Raw genomic sequence first — 13,833 nt, forward strand, 5'->3', positions numbered from 1 at the left:
ACGTTTTGTTCCCCTCCCTATTTTTATATTAATTTTCCTTCCCTTCCCTTATTTCATCTCTTTTGTATATTAAATTCCACATATGAGTGAGGTCATATGATATTTGTCTTTGACTGACTAATTTTGCTTAGCATAATACCCTCGAGTTTCCATCCACGTGGTTGCAAAAGGCAAGATTTCATTATTTTTGATGGCTGAGTAATATTCCATTGTATGTATATACCACATCTTTATCCATTCATCCGTGGATGGACATTTGGGTTCTTCCCATACTTTGGTTATTGTGGATAGTGCTGCTATAAACATTGGGATGCACGTGCCCCTTCTAAACAGCACACCTGTAATCCTTGGATACATATCTAGTAGTGTAATTGCTGGGTTGTAGGATAGTTCTATTTTTAATTTTTGGGATAACTTCCATACCGTGCCCGCTGAGTGCCCCCACCTCCCCAGGAAGCCCCCTTGCCAGCCCCCTTGTGCCGGCCCCTGCCCACCTCCCCCTGCTCTTACATTTCTTACAGAATCGTGGGGCGCCTGGGGGGCCCAGTGGATTAAGCGTCTGGCTTCAGCTTAGGTCATGGTCTTGTGGTTCGTGGGTTCGAGCCCCGTGTTGGACTCTGTGCTGACAGCTCAGAGCCTGGAGCCTGTTTTGGATTCTCTCTTTCTCTCTCTCTCTCTCTCTCTCTCTCTCTCTCTCTGCCCCTCCCCTGCTCATGCTCTGTCTCTGTCTCTCAAAAATAAATAAAACGTTAAAAATTTTTTAATGTTTCTTACAAAATCTTCCCTGATCCCAGGTCTCTGCCCCGCCCCCTCCCCCTACGTCACTTCCTCCCCTTTGCTTGGTGGATCTGGCCTCCCGGACCCCCCATGCCGTCTGATTTGTCCGCCACCCTCGACGACTGCACGGTCCCTCGTCAAAACTCCCAAGGGACTTCCTTTCCTAAATCCGTGCTCTCGCAGCAGGGGACAGCAAGAGGACACCCGCTGGCCCCGCGTTCTTCCTTGCTCCCGGACGCAGCCCTGCGGAGTGGGCGCCTCCCCTTTCTCCTTGCGCCTCGGGGTCTGTGGGCCGTCTAGAGAGTTCCTCCTGCCCCCTGGCTGGTGTCTTCCCTCCCCTGGCGAATCCCGTCCTGGCCAGACCTTCCTCCCCCTCAGGCTCCCTGGGTGTGGCGTCTGGGGGTGGACCTGCCTCCTGCCACCTAGTAGTTAGGGCTTCCTGTGTCGTGGCTGCGACAGCGACAAAGGGCTAATTTACACCAGCTTTAGGGCCGCTGGTGGAGGGGGGGTCAGTGCCAGTGGGTTAAGCATCCAACTCTTGATTTCAGCTCAGGGTGTGATCTCACGGTTCTGAGCTCGAGCCCGGTTCAAGGTCTGTGCTGACAGACTCAAAAAAGAAATTAAAAAATTAAAACAAACCCCAAACACCTGGTTTAACGTTTCTCAGAGAGGCGTGAGGGAGACCAATGCTTACCTTGCTTCCGCATTGCAAGATAAGTCTCTGTGACCGCTGTGTACCTCCTGTCTGACTCGTGATGACAACTCTTCCTGGCCATTTCCAGAAACAAGGAGGATTGGACTGATCATTCAAAATGCTCTACTAACCACAAGAAAAAAAGAGGTCAAAGAGAAATAGGTAAAATTAATTTTAGTAAGAAGTTTTTCCACCTGTCAACATGTATCCATTTAAAACTTAGCAACGAGATATTTTACATATTTTTTTGTGCTCGGTTTTTGAAATCCGTGTGTAGTTTACACTTACAGCCCGTTTTCATTTGGGCTAGTCACGTGGTGGATGGAGGGGCCACTGTCCTACTGTCCTGCACACGGGCCTGCGGGGGTTTCTGACCCCTCCCCCGCCCCGTCTCTGGTGTAGGGTAACCAGCCTTTCTTCCTGTCTCTCTGATTCTGGAAAATCTGATTCTCTCTGATTTCTTTCTTTCTTTCTTTTACTGTTTTTTAAATTAATTAATTAATTAATTTATTTATTTTGAGAGAGAGAGCAGGGGAGGGGCAGAGAGGGGGATGGGCAGAGGATCTGAAGCAGAGCTCTGCACTGACAGCAGCAAGCCTGGACGTGGGCCTCAAACTCAGGAACTGTGAGACTGTGACCTGAGCTGAAGTCAGATGCTCCACCAACTGAGCCTTCCAGGCAGCCCAGATTTGCAGTTTCTGATGCAAAAGACCTGGAAAGTTATGGAGGTGCTAAGTCTGTGACTACTTACCGAGTCATGTCTTGTCCCTGCTTCTAATGATTGAGTCTGATGTTGTAACGATAGATTTACTAGTTTGGTGTTAGCCTGATTCATGGGGCAGCTCTAGGGACTTCTTGAAAGTATAGTCTTATAAAATGCTTCTGTTTCTAGCCAACATGTTCAGATCCTGCTTCCATGAGGGACCTGGGCGGGAAAAACAACGCAGACGCGTAGAGACTGGGGGCCTCGGGCAGGAGTGAAGCTGTCCACAGGAAGACGTGGCGTGTCTCGTGGGCCGTGTTATTATGGAGGAGGATCAGTAAATGAAACTTAAGAATCCCGTCTTCACAGTTAAAGTCTTTTGGTTTTCCTCCTGATACTCATCCTGCAGCCTCTTTAAGGAAGAGGCCAAATATTCTTATTTAAGATGTTTTCTCAGGGCTCCTGGGGGGCTCAGTTGGTTAAACATCAAGACTTTTGGTTTTGGCTTAAGTCAGGATCTAATGGTTCATGAGTTTGAGCCCGGCTTGGGGCTCTGTGTTGACCGTGGAGCCTTCCTGGAATTCTCTACCCACCCCCTCTGCCAAGTAAATAAATAAACTTAAAAAAATGTTTTCTCAGTAAAAGAAGGAGTAAGTATAACACAACCATTATTACCCAGAGTGGTAAAAAAATTAAATATTCTAGTCAAATGGGGCACCAAGTGAACCAAAGAGAGAAGAAAGAAGTGTTTGCATCGATTAGCCTGAACCCAAATCAGGAAGTTCTAGAAAAAGAAAAGGGAGGGGATGTAAGAAAAAGAAATGTCAGTCTCTTACTAGCTGAATTTAAGTTAATTAACTTTCAAACCTCAGTTTCTGCATCTGTAAAGTGGGGACAGTAATGTCTCCCTCAGAGGTTTGTGCTAAAGTCCACACTAGTGGCAAAATACAGAGAAGCGTGGCCACTAATGTCAGATTGCCGGGGTTCGGATCCAAGCTCTGCCACGTGCTAGGCCACGCAGGCTAATATCTGGGTGCAGAAGTCTACCTGGTCATTAAAACATAGTGACTTTGTGCAAATACTTAGAAAGGGGCTGGGGACACCCTAAGAGTGAAATAATGTGAACTATCATAATATAAAGCACAGCTCCTGCTTTATATTATCCAAGAACTATGTATTGAGTGCCATACACTCAATAAATATTAGTTACATCCCTGCTCTGCCCATAATGATGTAGTTCAATTCGGCAAATAACCTAAGAAAAGTATAAATTCTATTCAGTTCTCTCTAAATGTGAAGAGAGGGGCTTTGGAATCGATTATTAAATATTTCCACTTAAACTGATTAAAAGTAAAAGTGTAACATTTGAATGTTAACTTAATTTCACAAATATTCACTTGACTAAAATATTTTTCTTAAATATTTATTTATTTTGAGAAAGAGAGAGAGAGCGTGAGTGGGGAGAGGGACAGATAGAGGCGGGGAGAGAGAATCCCAAGGAGGCTCCGAGCTCTCAGCACAGAGCCGGATGTGGGGCTTGATCCCACAACGCTGGGATCATGACCTGAGCCAAAATCAAAAGTCAGATGCTTAACTGACTAAGCCCCCCAGGTGCCCCACTTGACTGGCAATTAAGTCCTTCCCCTAGAAGGTGTCTTGTGTCCTCCCGAGGCAGGACCTAATTGCGTGACCTTGGCTCTACATCTGCCCTGACCTCGTTTAGAGAAACACAGCGCTTGCTTTTCAAAGTTTATTTTCTCAAACTCTTGACCGCTTTCTCCACAGAGAGATCGGAACCATCATCAGGTCGCTAGGGTGCTGCCCGAGTGAAGGAGAGCTACACGACCTGATCGCGGAGGTGAGCAGACCTGGGGTGAGGCTGCGTGCCGCGGGCTCCCTGCTTTGCCCGCTCCTGGTGCCCAAAACCCTTACCTGCAACTGAGCGTGTCCCAAACTAACGAGGGGGCTTGGTGGAAGCCTTCGGGCAGCTTCACGGATCAGCCAACAGGGTCTGAAAACCTAATGTCATATCTGGAAGAAATGGCTTTGACCAATGTGATGATGTTCTTTATTTTTATACTCTTTTTTTCTTTAATGTTTATTTATTTTTGAGAGAGAGACAGAGCACAAGTGGCGAAGGGGCAGAGAGAGAGGGACACACACACACACAATTTGAAGCAGGCTTCAGGCTCCGAACTGTCAGCACAGAGCCCAACTTGGGGCTTGAACCCATGAACTGAGAGACCATGACCTCAGCCGAAGTCAGATGTTTAACCGACTGAGCTGCCCAGGCGCCCCTTACTAATCTCTTTAAAATTAGTTGAAGAAAGGCCAGCAGACAGACACAGGGGACAGACTATATGCAGGGGATATTGACACTGGAAAGGAGGATCCTGAATAATGTCACTTCAGAGGGAATGGAAGCAGAAACAGAGCCTGTACGAAATGTATATCTATTTATTTCCGAACACATAGTAAACACAATAATAGGAACTAACCTGACACTGACCAAACCATCTAAGAATTTGGAAACTGGTTATTTGTAACAGTGTAGATGAGTCCCTGGAGAGAACTATCCTTTAAAACAGTCATGAGGGGCCCAAGGCCAGAGCGCTTCATGCCCTGTTTGGTTTTTGAGCAAAGTGTGTGCTCTAACTTCCACATGAGCTCTCCGTTCAGCGTAGCAGGGGCCTACAGGGAACAAAGCTCACTGGGCCCCCACCACGAGAAGCACCTTTCCAGAACTGTTTTTGTGGGTCTGTGGGTCTGGGCGGAGGCCAGGCATGGAGCAGGAGGAAACAGGAGAAGGGCAGGGAAGTATGGTTTTGTGGATTTCCTCATTCCGTGTGCCCAGCATAGCACCAACCCACCGTGAGTCCCTTCACCTCTGTGTCAGTTTCTCCATGATAATATATACTGTGCATAAGTGGAATAACGGATTTGAACCCTAAAGCACTATATAAAGTTAAGGGATGGAAGATTAGGAAGGTAACTCTGTTTACCCACCTCTTAGCGTTTCAGTAATTAAAAAGCAGTACCAGTTTTTCTTTAGCATTTAAAAATATTCAGTAAAGCATGCATCTTTACGTTGGTTTTCTATTTGGGCACCCAATAAGGCTATTTTTACTCAGAGGGGGAAAAAAACCTTATTTTTCCCTGAGTTGTCCTCGCATTTTTTAAAAAAGGTGTTGATCGCTGCTTGACAGTGTTTATCAACAAAGCGAGAATCTGTGCTAGGGAAAGGGAAGTTGGCGTTGTGGAGCAGAGAGGTACTGGAAGATGATTTACAGTGAAATCGTAATGCTTGCATATATCAGGAGAGTACATGGAGCGGTAATGACAAATGGCCCTGGAAAGATAGAAAAGCTCCTGATTCCTTGATGATTTGTTTGTACATTTCAGTCCATAGCAGGGGGTCCGCAAATCCCAACCCCTGGGCCAAGGCCAGCCCACCTCCTGTTATTGTCAATAAAGTTTTATTGGAACCCAGTTAAACTTGTTTATTTACATATCATCTGTGACTGTTTTCTCACTGTTCTCACCGCAAGAGTGGAGTTCAGTCCTTGCGACAGAGACCATATGGTTGGCAAAGCTTAAAATATTTGCTGTCTGGCCCTTTCCAGGAAAAGTTTGCCAACTGTTGATCTGAAAGTTTTTTCTGGCAAAGTAGAGCAGACCCCACAAGTAGTGGCAGGAGGTCTACATGCAAACCCCAGCGCTACCACTTACAGCTGTGTTGCCGTGGCCAAGCGGGGTCCTCTTTCAAAGCCTGGTCCCACATCCGGGGAAAGAATGCAACAATAGCAAAGTGGTTTTATGAGAATTAAATCTGGCCACTGCAAGGAATCAGCTCTTCCCTGGTGGGCACTCAGGGCGTATTTGGTTGGTTTGCGTTTAGGTGGCTCATTACCGAAATGACCCCCTTGAGTTTTGGCAGTTAATCACAGTAGACGCTCAGGTCCCAGCGTTTAGTCTTTGCTTAGAAACATCGACACATGGTCGAAAATTACACGTTTCGAACAGTTGGACCAAGAGGGATCGCTGTGCTAAGCGATATGTGTTTCTGTATTTGTGTGCAACTGTTGATTCAGATTAAATTACAGCAAGATTCTTAAGAAGCTTACGAATTATAACAATATGCTGTCTAAGCCTTACCCATGTGTTTCTGCGCAACAATTTGCTCAGATTAAATTATAGCAAGATGCTTAAGAAGCTTTGGGTGTGACTATGCTTTTTGAAGTTCCCCAAATAATTGAGGGGAAAAAAAGCACATAGATATTTGTAGGTATCAAATACATTAAAAACAACAACAACCACCAAAGCTCTATATAGTAGGTAAGTAGGGATGAATGTTGTATTAATAAATGCTCTGTAATGGTTTCAGAAATGAAACTATTTCTGCTTTATTTGCTTTCAGATGGAATCATTTAAAAAAATGCAATACTGTGACCATGCTCTAAAATTCTTCTACAAATTGAAGGGCACCTGGGTGGCTCAGTTGATTAAGCGTCTGACTCTTGACTTTGGCTCAGGTCATGGATCTCGTGGTCCTCAGATCGAGCCCTGCATTGGACTCCATGCTGAGCGTGGAGTCTGCTTGGGATTTTCCCTCGCCCTCTGCCTTTCCCCCACTTGTGTGTGCTCATGCATGTGCGCTCTCTCTCTCTCTCTTTCTCTCTCTCTCTCTCTCTCTCGCTCAACAACAAACAAAAACCCCCATCAAAATCTATCTGTAGTTCTCCAGTTGCCATTTACTTGAATCTTAGTGTAGATACGTACTAACTCTCAGCCCCTCCCTTCCTGAAGAGATATATGAGAGCTGATGTTTCTTTTGAAATAGGTCATTTACAAATTGCTCAGCGTTGATTCTTCCACTTCATATTCTACGATTAGCAACTCGCACCAAATAATCTCTACCCGTTTGAAATATCGCCAAACTCAACAGCTGTGAGAAGGGTTAATATAAATTGCCTTGACATACAGGTTACCAAACTGTTCTTCCTTTACTAGGGAGCTAGAACCTTCCAGGATCTTCCGTGTGAGATCTGGGGGGATATGGCATCATCTCAATACCAGTGGGAAGGGCGTGGAAAGGTCTACAGCCTTTGAAGGTCAAGCCCAAGTGGAATTGTAGAGAATTTAAAGTAATTAGAAGGGAGAACTAAAAGACGTTTGGAAAATAACACATGTGTTTTTAGGATTATTACGCTGTACAGTGATTTTTTTTTTTAAAGGTCAGTTCATCAGGAAGATATAAAAATCACAAATGCCTGTGTACCTTAGATGGAGATTTTAACAACCCTTTCAAATAATTGATAGAGCAACTACATAAAATATCAGCAAAGATGGAGATAATCTGAATACCACCATCAACCAGTCTGGCCTAACTGATATTTATAGGACGCTGTACCCAACATGTATTTTACATGTTCTTTCCAAGTTTACTTGGAATATTCAATAGGATAGATTAAGTGCTGGACCATAAAACAAGTCTCAGTAAATTTTTAAAAATTGAAATCATACAGGATATGTTCTCCGACTTAAAAATATGTAATTAAGCTAGAGATCAATTGAGAATAAGAGAACTAGGAAATCCTCAAATATTTGAAATTAAGCAACATACTTTTAAAATGATTTGTGAACCGAAGAAGAAATCACAAGGCGAGTTCGAAAACATTTTGCCCTGAATGTTCATGAAAATGCAACATGTCAAACTTGGTGGGATTCGGGGAAAGCAGTGCTTGGACGCCAGTTTACAACTTTAAATGTTCACATTGGAAAAGTAAAAAGACCTAAAATAAATTATCTAAATTCTCATCTTAGGAAGCTAGAGAAAGAAGAGTAACATAAACCCAATATAAAGAGAATGAAGAAAATTGTCAAGAGCAAAAATCAGTGAACTAGAAAATGGACAGAGAAAGTCACTGAATGCAAAATACTAGTCGTTTCAAATAAAGCTGTTAAACTTCTAGCTAAGACAATCAAGACAGATTACCAACATCAAGAATAAAGGAGGATTTGTTATTATCCTTCACACATTTTAAAAGGATAATAACAGAACAACTTTATGCCAATGAACCTAGCAACTTAGATGAAATGGACATTATTTACCAAGAGACACAAATTGCCAAAACTGACTTGAAAAAAAGTGGAGAATTTGAGTAGCCCCATATCAGCTATGAAAATTAAATTTATAATGAAAAGCTTTGCCATAAAGAAAACTAGAAGTTCAGACTGCTTTGTGAGTGAATTGTTTTCAAGCATTTATGGAAGAAATAGTACCAATTCTACCCAAAACACTTTCTGAAAACATTATAGGAGATGACACTTTCCAGGCCAGTATTACTCTGATATTCCAACCAGACAATCATATCACAAAGAAGGAAAACTCCAGACCTTGTTAACATAGATGTAAAAAGTGCCTAATAAGATTTTACCAAATCAATTTCAATAATATCATAAAAGGGAGAGTACATCATGAGCAAGTGGAATTTGTCTCAGGAATTTAAAGTTGGCTTAACATGAGTCCATGTAATTTGCTACATTAAGAGAACAAAGTAGATAAATCATATGATCATTTCAGTAAATATAGAAAAAGCATTTGAAAAACATTCCAGACCCATTGAAGATAAAAATACTCAGTAAACTAAGAATAAAAGGAAACTTGTCAAACTGGCCAAAGGCAGCTGTGCAAACTCAAGGCTAACATGATACTCGGTGTTTTCTACCTAAAATCATGAACAAGGCATGGATGCCTGTGTTCATCACTACTGTTCATCATTGTACTTGAAGTCCTAGCTAGTGCAACAAGATAAGAAAAAGTAATAAATGATTCTTTTATATTATTTTCTATATTTAATATAATATATAATGTATTTTATAATATTTAATATATTTAATATTATAAAATAATGAAAGTGAAACTATTTCTGTTTCAGACAATGTGATTTTTCATGGAGAAAAGCCTAAGAGAGTTACCAAGCAGCCGCTAGAACTAATGTATGAATTTAGCCACATCATAGGCTACATGGTCAACATCAAAAATTAATTGTATTTCTATACTTAGAAATCAACAGTAAGAAAAATGAAATGAAGTCAACAACTCCATTTAAAAAAGCATTAAAATGGAATAGTGAATGCATTTAACACACTATAGATAAGACTTATCCATTAAAAATAGCAAACACTGTGAAGAGAAATTAAGATTTAAAAGGATACATATAGATGTTCATGGATTGCAAAACATTGGTTTAAAAAAATTTTTTTAATGTCTGTTTTTGAGAGAGAGAGAGAGACTGAGTGTGAGTGGAGGAGGGACAGAGAGCGAGGGAGACACAGAATACAAAGCAGGCTCCAGGCCCTGAGCTGTCAGCCCAGAGCCCGACATGGGGCTCAAATCCATGAACTGGAAAATCATATCCTGAGCTGAAGTTGAACGCTTAATCAACTGAGCCACCCAGGTGCCCCAAAACATTATTAAGATGGCAGTTCTTTGATCAATAAATTCAACACCCATTCAAAATCACAGCAGGCTTTTTTTTTTTAAAGAACTTTATGAGTTGATTCTGAAATTTGAATGGAAAAGCAAAGGACCTAGAATAAACAAAATAATTTTGAAAATAAAGGGCAAGGATGGACTTTTACTACCTGATCACAGGCTTCCCTGTGAAACTACAGTAATCGTGCCATGTGATGTTTGCGGGCTGAGACCAATGGAGCAAACCAGAGGATCCAGATATAGAACCACACGTACCTCTCTGACAAAGGTGCCAAAGTCATTCAGTGAAGAAAGGATGTTTACGTCCATAAATAGTGCAGGAGCAAATGGGTGTCTGAATAGAAATGACACAAAGTTTGTCATTTTTTTTTTACTCCACACACAAAGATTAACTTGAAGTGTATCATAGACCTGAATAGATGAGCTGAAATAATAAGGCTATTAGCTGATTTTTCACCAGAAACTTTGCAGTCCAGAAGGGAGTGTCATGATATATCCTTGGTCCTGAAAGGAAGAAATTCTACAGCCAAGAATACTCTATCAAGGGGTGCCTAGGTGGCTCAGTCGGTTGAGCATCTGACTTCAGTCCAGTTCATGATCTCACAGCTTGTGGGTTCGAGCCCCACATCAGGCTCTGTGCTGACAGTTAGCTCACAGCCTGGAGCTTGCTTCCAATTCTGTGTCGCTCTCTCTCTGCTCCTCCCCTGCTCATGATGTCTCTCTGTCTCTCAAAAATAAATAAATGTTAAAAAATTATTTTAAAAAAAGAATACTCTATTGGAAGGCTCTCATACAGAATAGAGGAAGAGGTAGAGTTTCCCAGACAAACAAAAAGGTAAAGAAATTCATGTCCATTAAATGAAAAGAAATTTAAAAGGGACTTGTTGAGTGGAAAGGAAAAGCTATAAGTAGGAATAAGAAAAGTAGGAAGCACAAAAGCAGTAATATTAAATATATTTATGAAATCAGTCAAGTGATTCACATAATCAAAGATGTAAGGTATGACATCATAGGCATAAAATGTGGGGTTGAGGGAGAAGAGTAAAGGATGGCTTCAAACTTAAGTGCCCATCAACTTAATATAGACTGCCATATATAATACGGATGCAACCAGAAATCAAAAACCTATAATAGATCTGCAAAAAATAAAGAGAAAGGAATCTACATATATCACTAAAAGCAAGCAAACCATGAGAGAAGAAAGGAACAGAGAACTACAAAAAATGACCGGAATACAAGTGACAAAATGGCAATAGATACATACCTATGGATAATTACTTTGAATGTAAATGGATTAAATGCCCCAATCGAAAGACATAGGGTGACAGAATGGATAAAAATACAAGACCCATCTATATGCTGCCTATAAGGGACTCATTTCAGACCTAAAGACACTTGTAGATTGAAAGGGAAGGGATGGAAAGACATTTATCATGCAAATGGAAGTGGAAAGGAAGCCAGGGTAGCAAGAGTTACAATGGACAAAATAGACTTTAAAACAAAGACTATAATGAGACATAAAGGAGACAATCCAACAACAAGATCTAACAGTTATAAGTATTTATGCACCCATCATGGAAGCTCCCAAATATGTAAAGCAGCTACTAAAAAGCATAAAGGAACTAATCAGTGGTAATACAGTAATAGTAGGGGACTTTAACACCCTGTTTACATCAATGGACAGATCATCCAAACAGAAATCAGTAAGGAGACAGTGGCTTTGAATGACACATTAGAGCAGAAGGATTTAACAGATATATTGAGAACATTCCATTTTCATTTCCTTGGTGTGTCTGTTGGCCATCTGGATATCTTCTTTGGAGAAATGTCAGTTTGTGTCTTCTGCCCATTTTTAAATTGGGTTATTGTATTATTATCAAGGAAATGTATATCAAAGAGATGCAAATCAAAACCACGATGAGCTATCATACCACACGTGTCAGAGTGGCTAAAATCAAAAACACAAGAAACAATAAGTTTGGTGAGGGGGTGGAGAAGAAGAAACCCCCGTTCACTGTTGGTCGGAATGCAAGCTGGTGCAACCACAGGGGAGAACAGCATGGAGGTTTCTCAAAAAATTAAAAATAATATGAAAACATGTATTCAAAAAAGTATATGCACCCCAATGTTGATTGCACCATTACTTAACAATAGCCAAATTATGGAAGTAGCCCTGTGTCCATCGATAGATGAATGGATAAGGAAGCTGTGGTCTGTATATATAATGGAATATTACTCAGCCATAAAAAAGAGTGAAATCTTGCCATATGCAACAGCATGGATGTATCTAGAGAATATAATGCTAAGTGAAATAAGTCAATCAGAGAAATCAAATACCACAGGGTTTCACTCATCTGTGGAATTTAAGAAACAAAATAAGTGAACAAAGAAAAAAAAGAGATGAATCAAAAAACAGAGTCTTAACTATAGAAAACAAACAGGCGGTTATCAGAGAGGAGGTGGGTGAGTGGATGGGTGAGACAGGGGAAGGAGACGAAGAGTGCGCTTATCATGATGAGCACCGGGTGATGTGGGAAGTATGGAATCACTGTATTGTACACCTGAAACTAATATAACACTGTATGTCAACTATCCTGGAATTTAAAAAAAATCTCTGGCCCACGTTTCAAACTGCTGCTTCTATGGTGTCTGTCAGAGGGGCTGTTTGTTGTGATGTCTCCCCAGCCCTCTGGTTCTCCTAGAACCAAGCCTGCTGATTTTTAAATTTCCAGGTGTTAAGTCCCACTGACTTTAAGAACTTTCGAAGTTAGTCCTCTCTGGCTTTCAGAGCCAGATATTGGGGTGGGGGGAAGGGGTTTCCTTCCCTGTGAGTCCCTTGTGCCTGAGTACCTGGGATGGGCTCTGCTCCTCTTCCCTCCCTGTGTCCCCAGCATCCCTCCCTCCCCTGGACAGTCTCAGACAGTCCTGCAGGTCTGTTTGGCTCTCTGCCTCACCTCTGCCCCTTCCTCCCTTCTCTGATGTGGCCTCCTCTCTTCATTGAGTTGTGGAGAGTCTGTGCTGCTAGTGCTTGGGTCATTTTCTGGATTATATACAACTGACGTGGGTGTTACCAATTCGTCTCCATGGGATGAAGGGTGAGCCTAGGATCCTCATACCCTCCATCTTCTGCCTTAACTCTACTCTTTGAGAATTCTTGACCTACTGCTGGAGTTCAGTTTTCTGGGTCTACTAGATCATTGTTACTCATCCCTCTGCTTTCCACTTGCAAACTTTTATTGCTGTTGTATGCTCTCCTAGTCTCCCTAAGGAGGTTTGTGATTGCTTAAAAAAATATTCCTTTCCTGCAATTTTAACAAGGTTTGAGAGGGACTGAAGTTACATGTGTATGTGTGCTTTACCTTCTTAACCTAGACATCCATTGGTATTTGATTAATCCTTTAACAGAAAATAGCAATAATCCAGAGAAAATGAAAATAAATCTTACTGAGATATCATTAAATAATCTTTGCGAGAGGTTTACTAAATGTGAGAATTAGAACACTGAGCAATTCTAGCATGTATGATATAATACAAACTTTGGATTGCATTAAGTAAGCAATATTTAAATATTAAAGGTAACTATAAAAAGAACAGAAGTTGAATGTATAACTTCCAAATAATAAGGAGGGTATATGAATTAAAGGGCATTTCAGTTGGTCCAAAGAATGCAGAAAACAACTAAAAAAGAAGTATAGAAAAGTCAGGATATATAGAATGCACAAGCTAAGGATATTAACAATCGTAATAAATATAACTGGACTAACCTCACAAGTTAAAAAACAGAGATTGTCAAATTGGACTTTAAAAAGATCTACTGTACACTGTACCAACAAATTCTGCCTTCAGATGATACGCTGACCCCTTCTCACCACTTCTATTCCCATCACCTTGGTCCAAGCCACTGCCCCTCTCCCTGAATGACCATGGTGGCCTTTGAACTCTCTGCTCCCATGCTTGGTCCCCTGCTGTCTACTCCTTACACTAGAGTCAAGGAGGATGCTTTTAAAAAGACAAGGAACTCACCAAACTTCACAATCACAAAACAAATAATCCAGTGAAGAAATGGGCAGAAGATATGAACAGACACTTCTCCAAAGAGGACATCCAGATGGCCTACAGACACATAAAACGATGCTCAACATCACTCATCATCAGGGAAAC

The 13,833-nt window shown here is 41.5% G+C and overlaps 1 protein-coding gene across 2 annotated transcripts in view; it reads left to right on the forward strand.

Annotated features, from left to right (window-relative positions):
• The window catches only part of EFCAB2 (EF-hand calcium binding domain 2), a 107,127-nt gene that overhangs the window by 77,830 nt on the left and 15,464 nt on the right, over nucleotides 1-13,833 (forward strand). For both annotated transcript variants that reach the window (XM_029934859.1, XM_029934861.1), the window contains one exon: nucleotides 3,960-4,032. In XM_029934859.1, the coding sequence (XP_029790719.1) occupies nucleotides 3,960-4,032 (73 nt within the window). The remainder of the gene's footprint in view (nucleotides 1-3,959; nucleotides 4,033-13,833) is intronic.

The sequence above is a fragment of the Suricata suricatta genome, chromosome 3 (genome assembly GCF_006229205.1).
Source record: "Suricata suricatta isolate VVHF042 chromosome 3, meerkat_22Aug2017_6uvM2_HiC, whole genome shotgun sequence".
NCBI lineage: Eukaryota > Metazoa > Chordata > Mammalia > Carnivora > Herpestidae > Suricata > Suricata suricatta.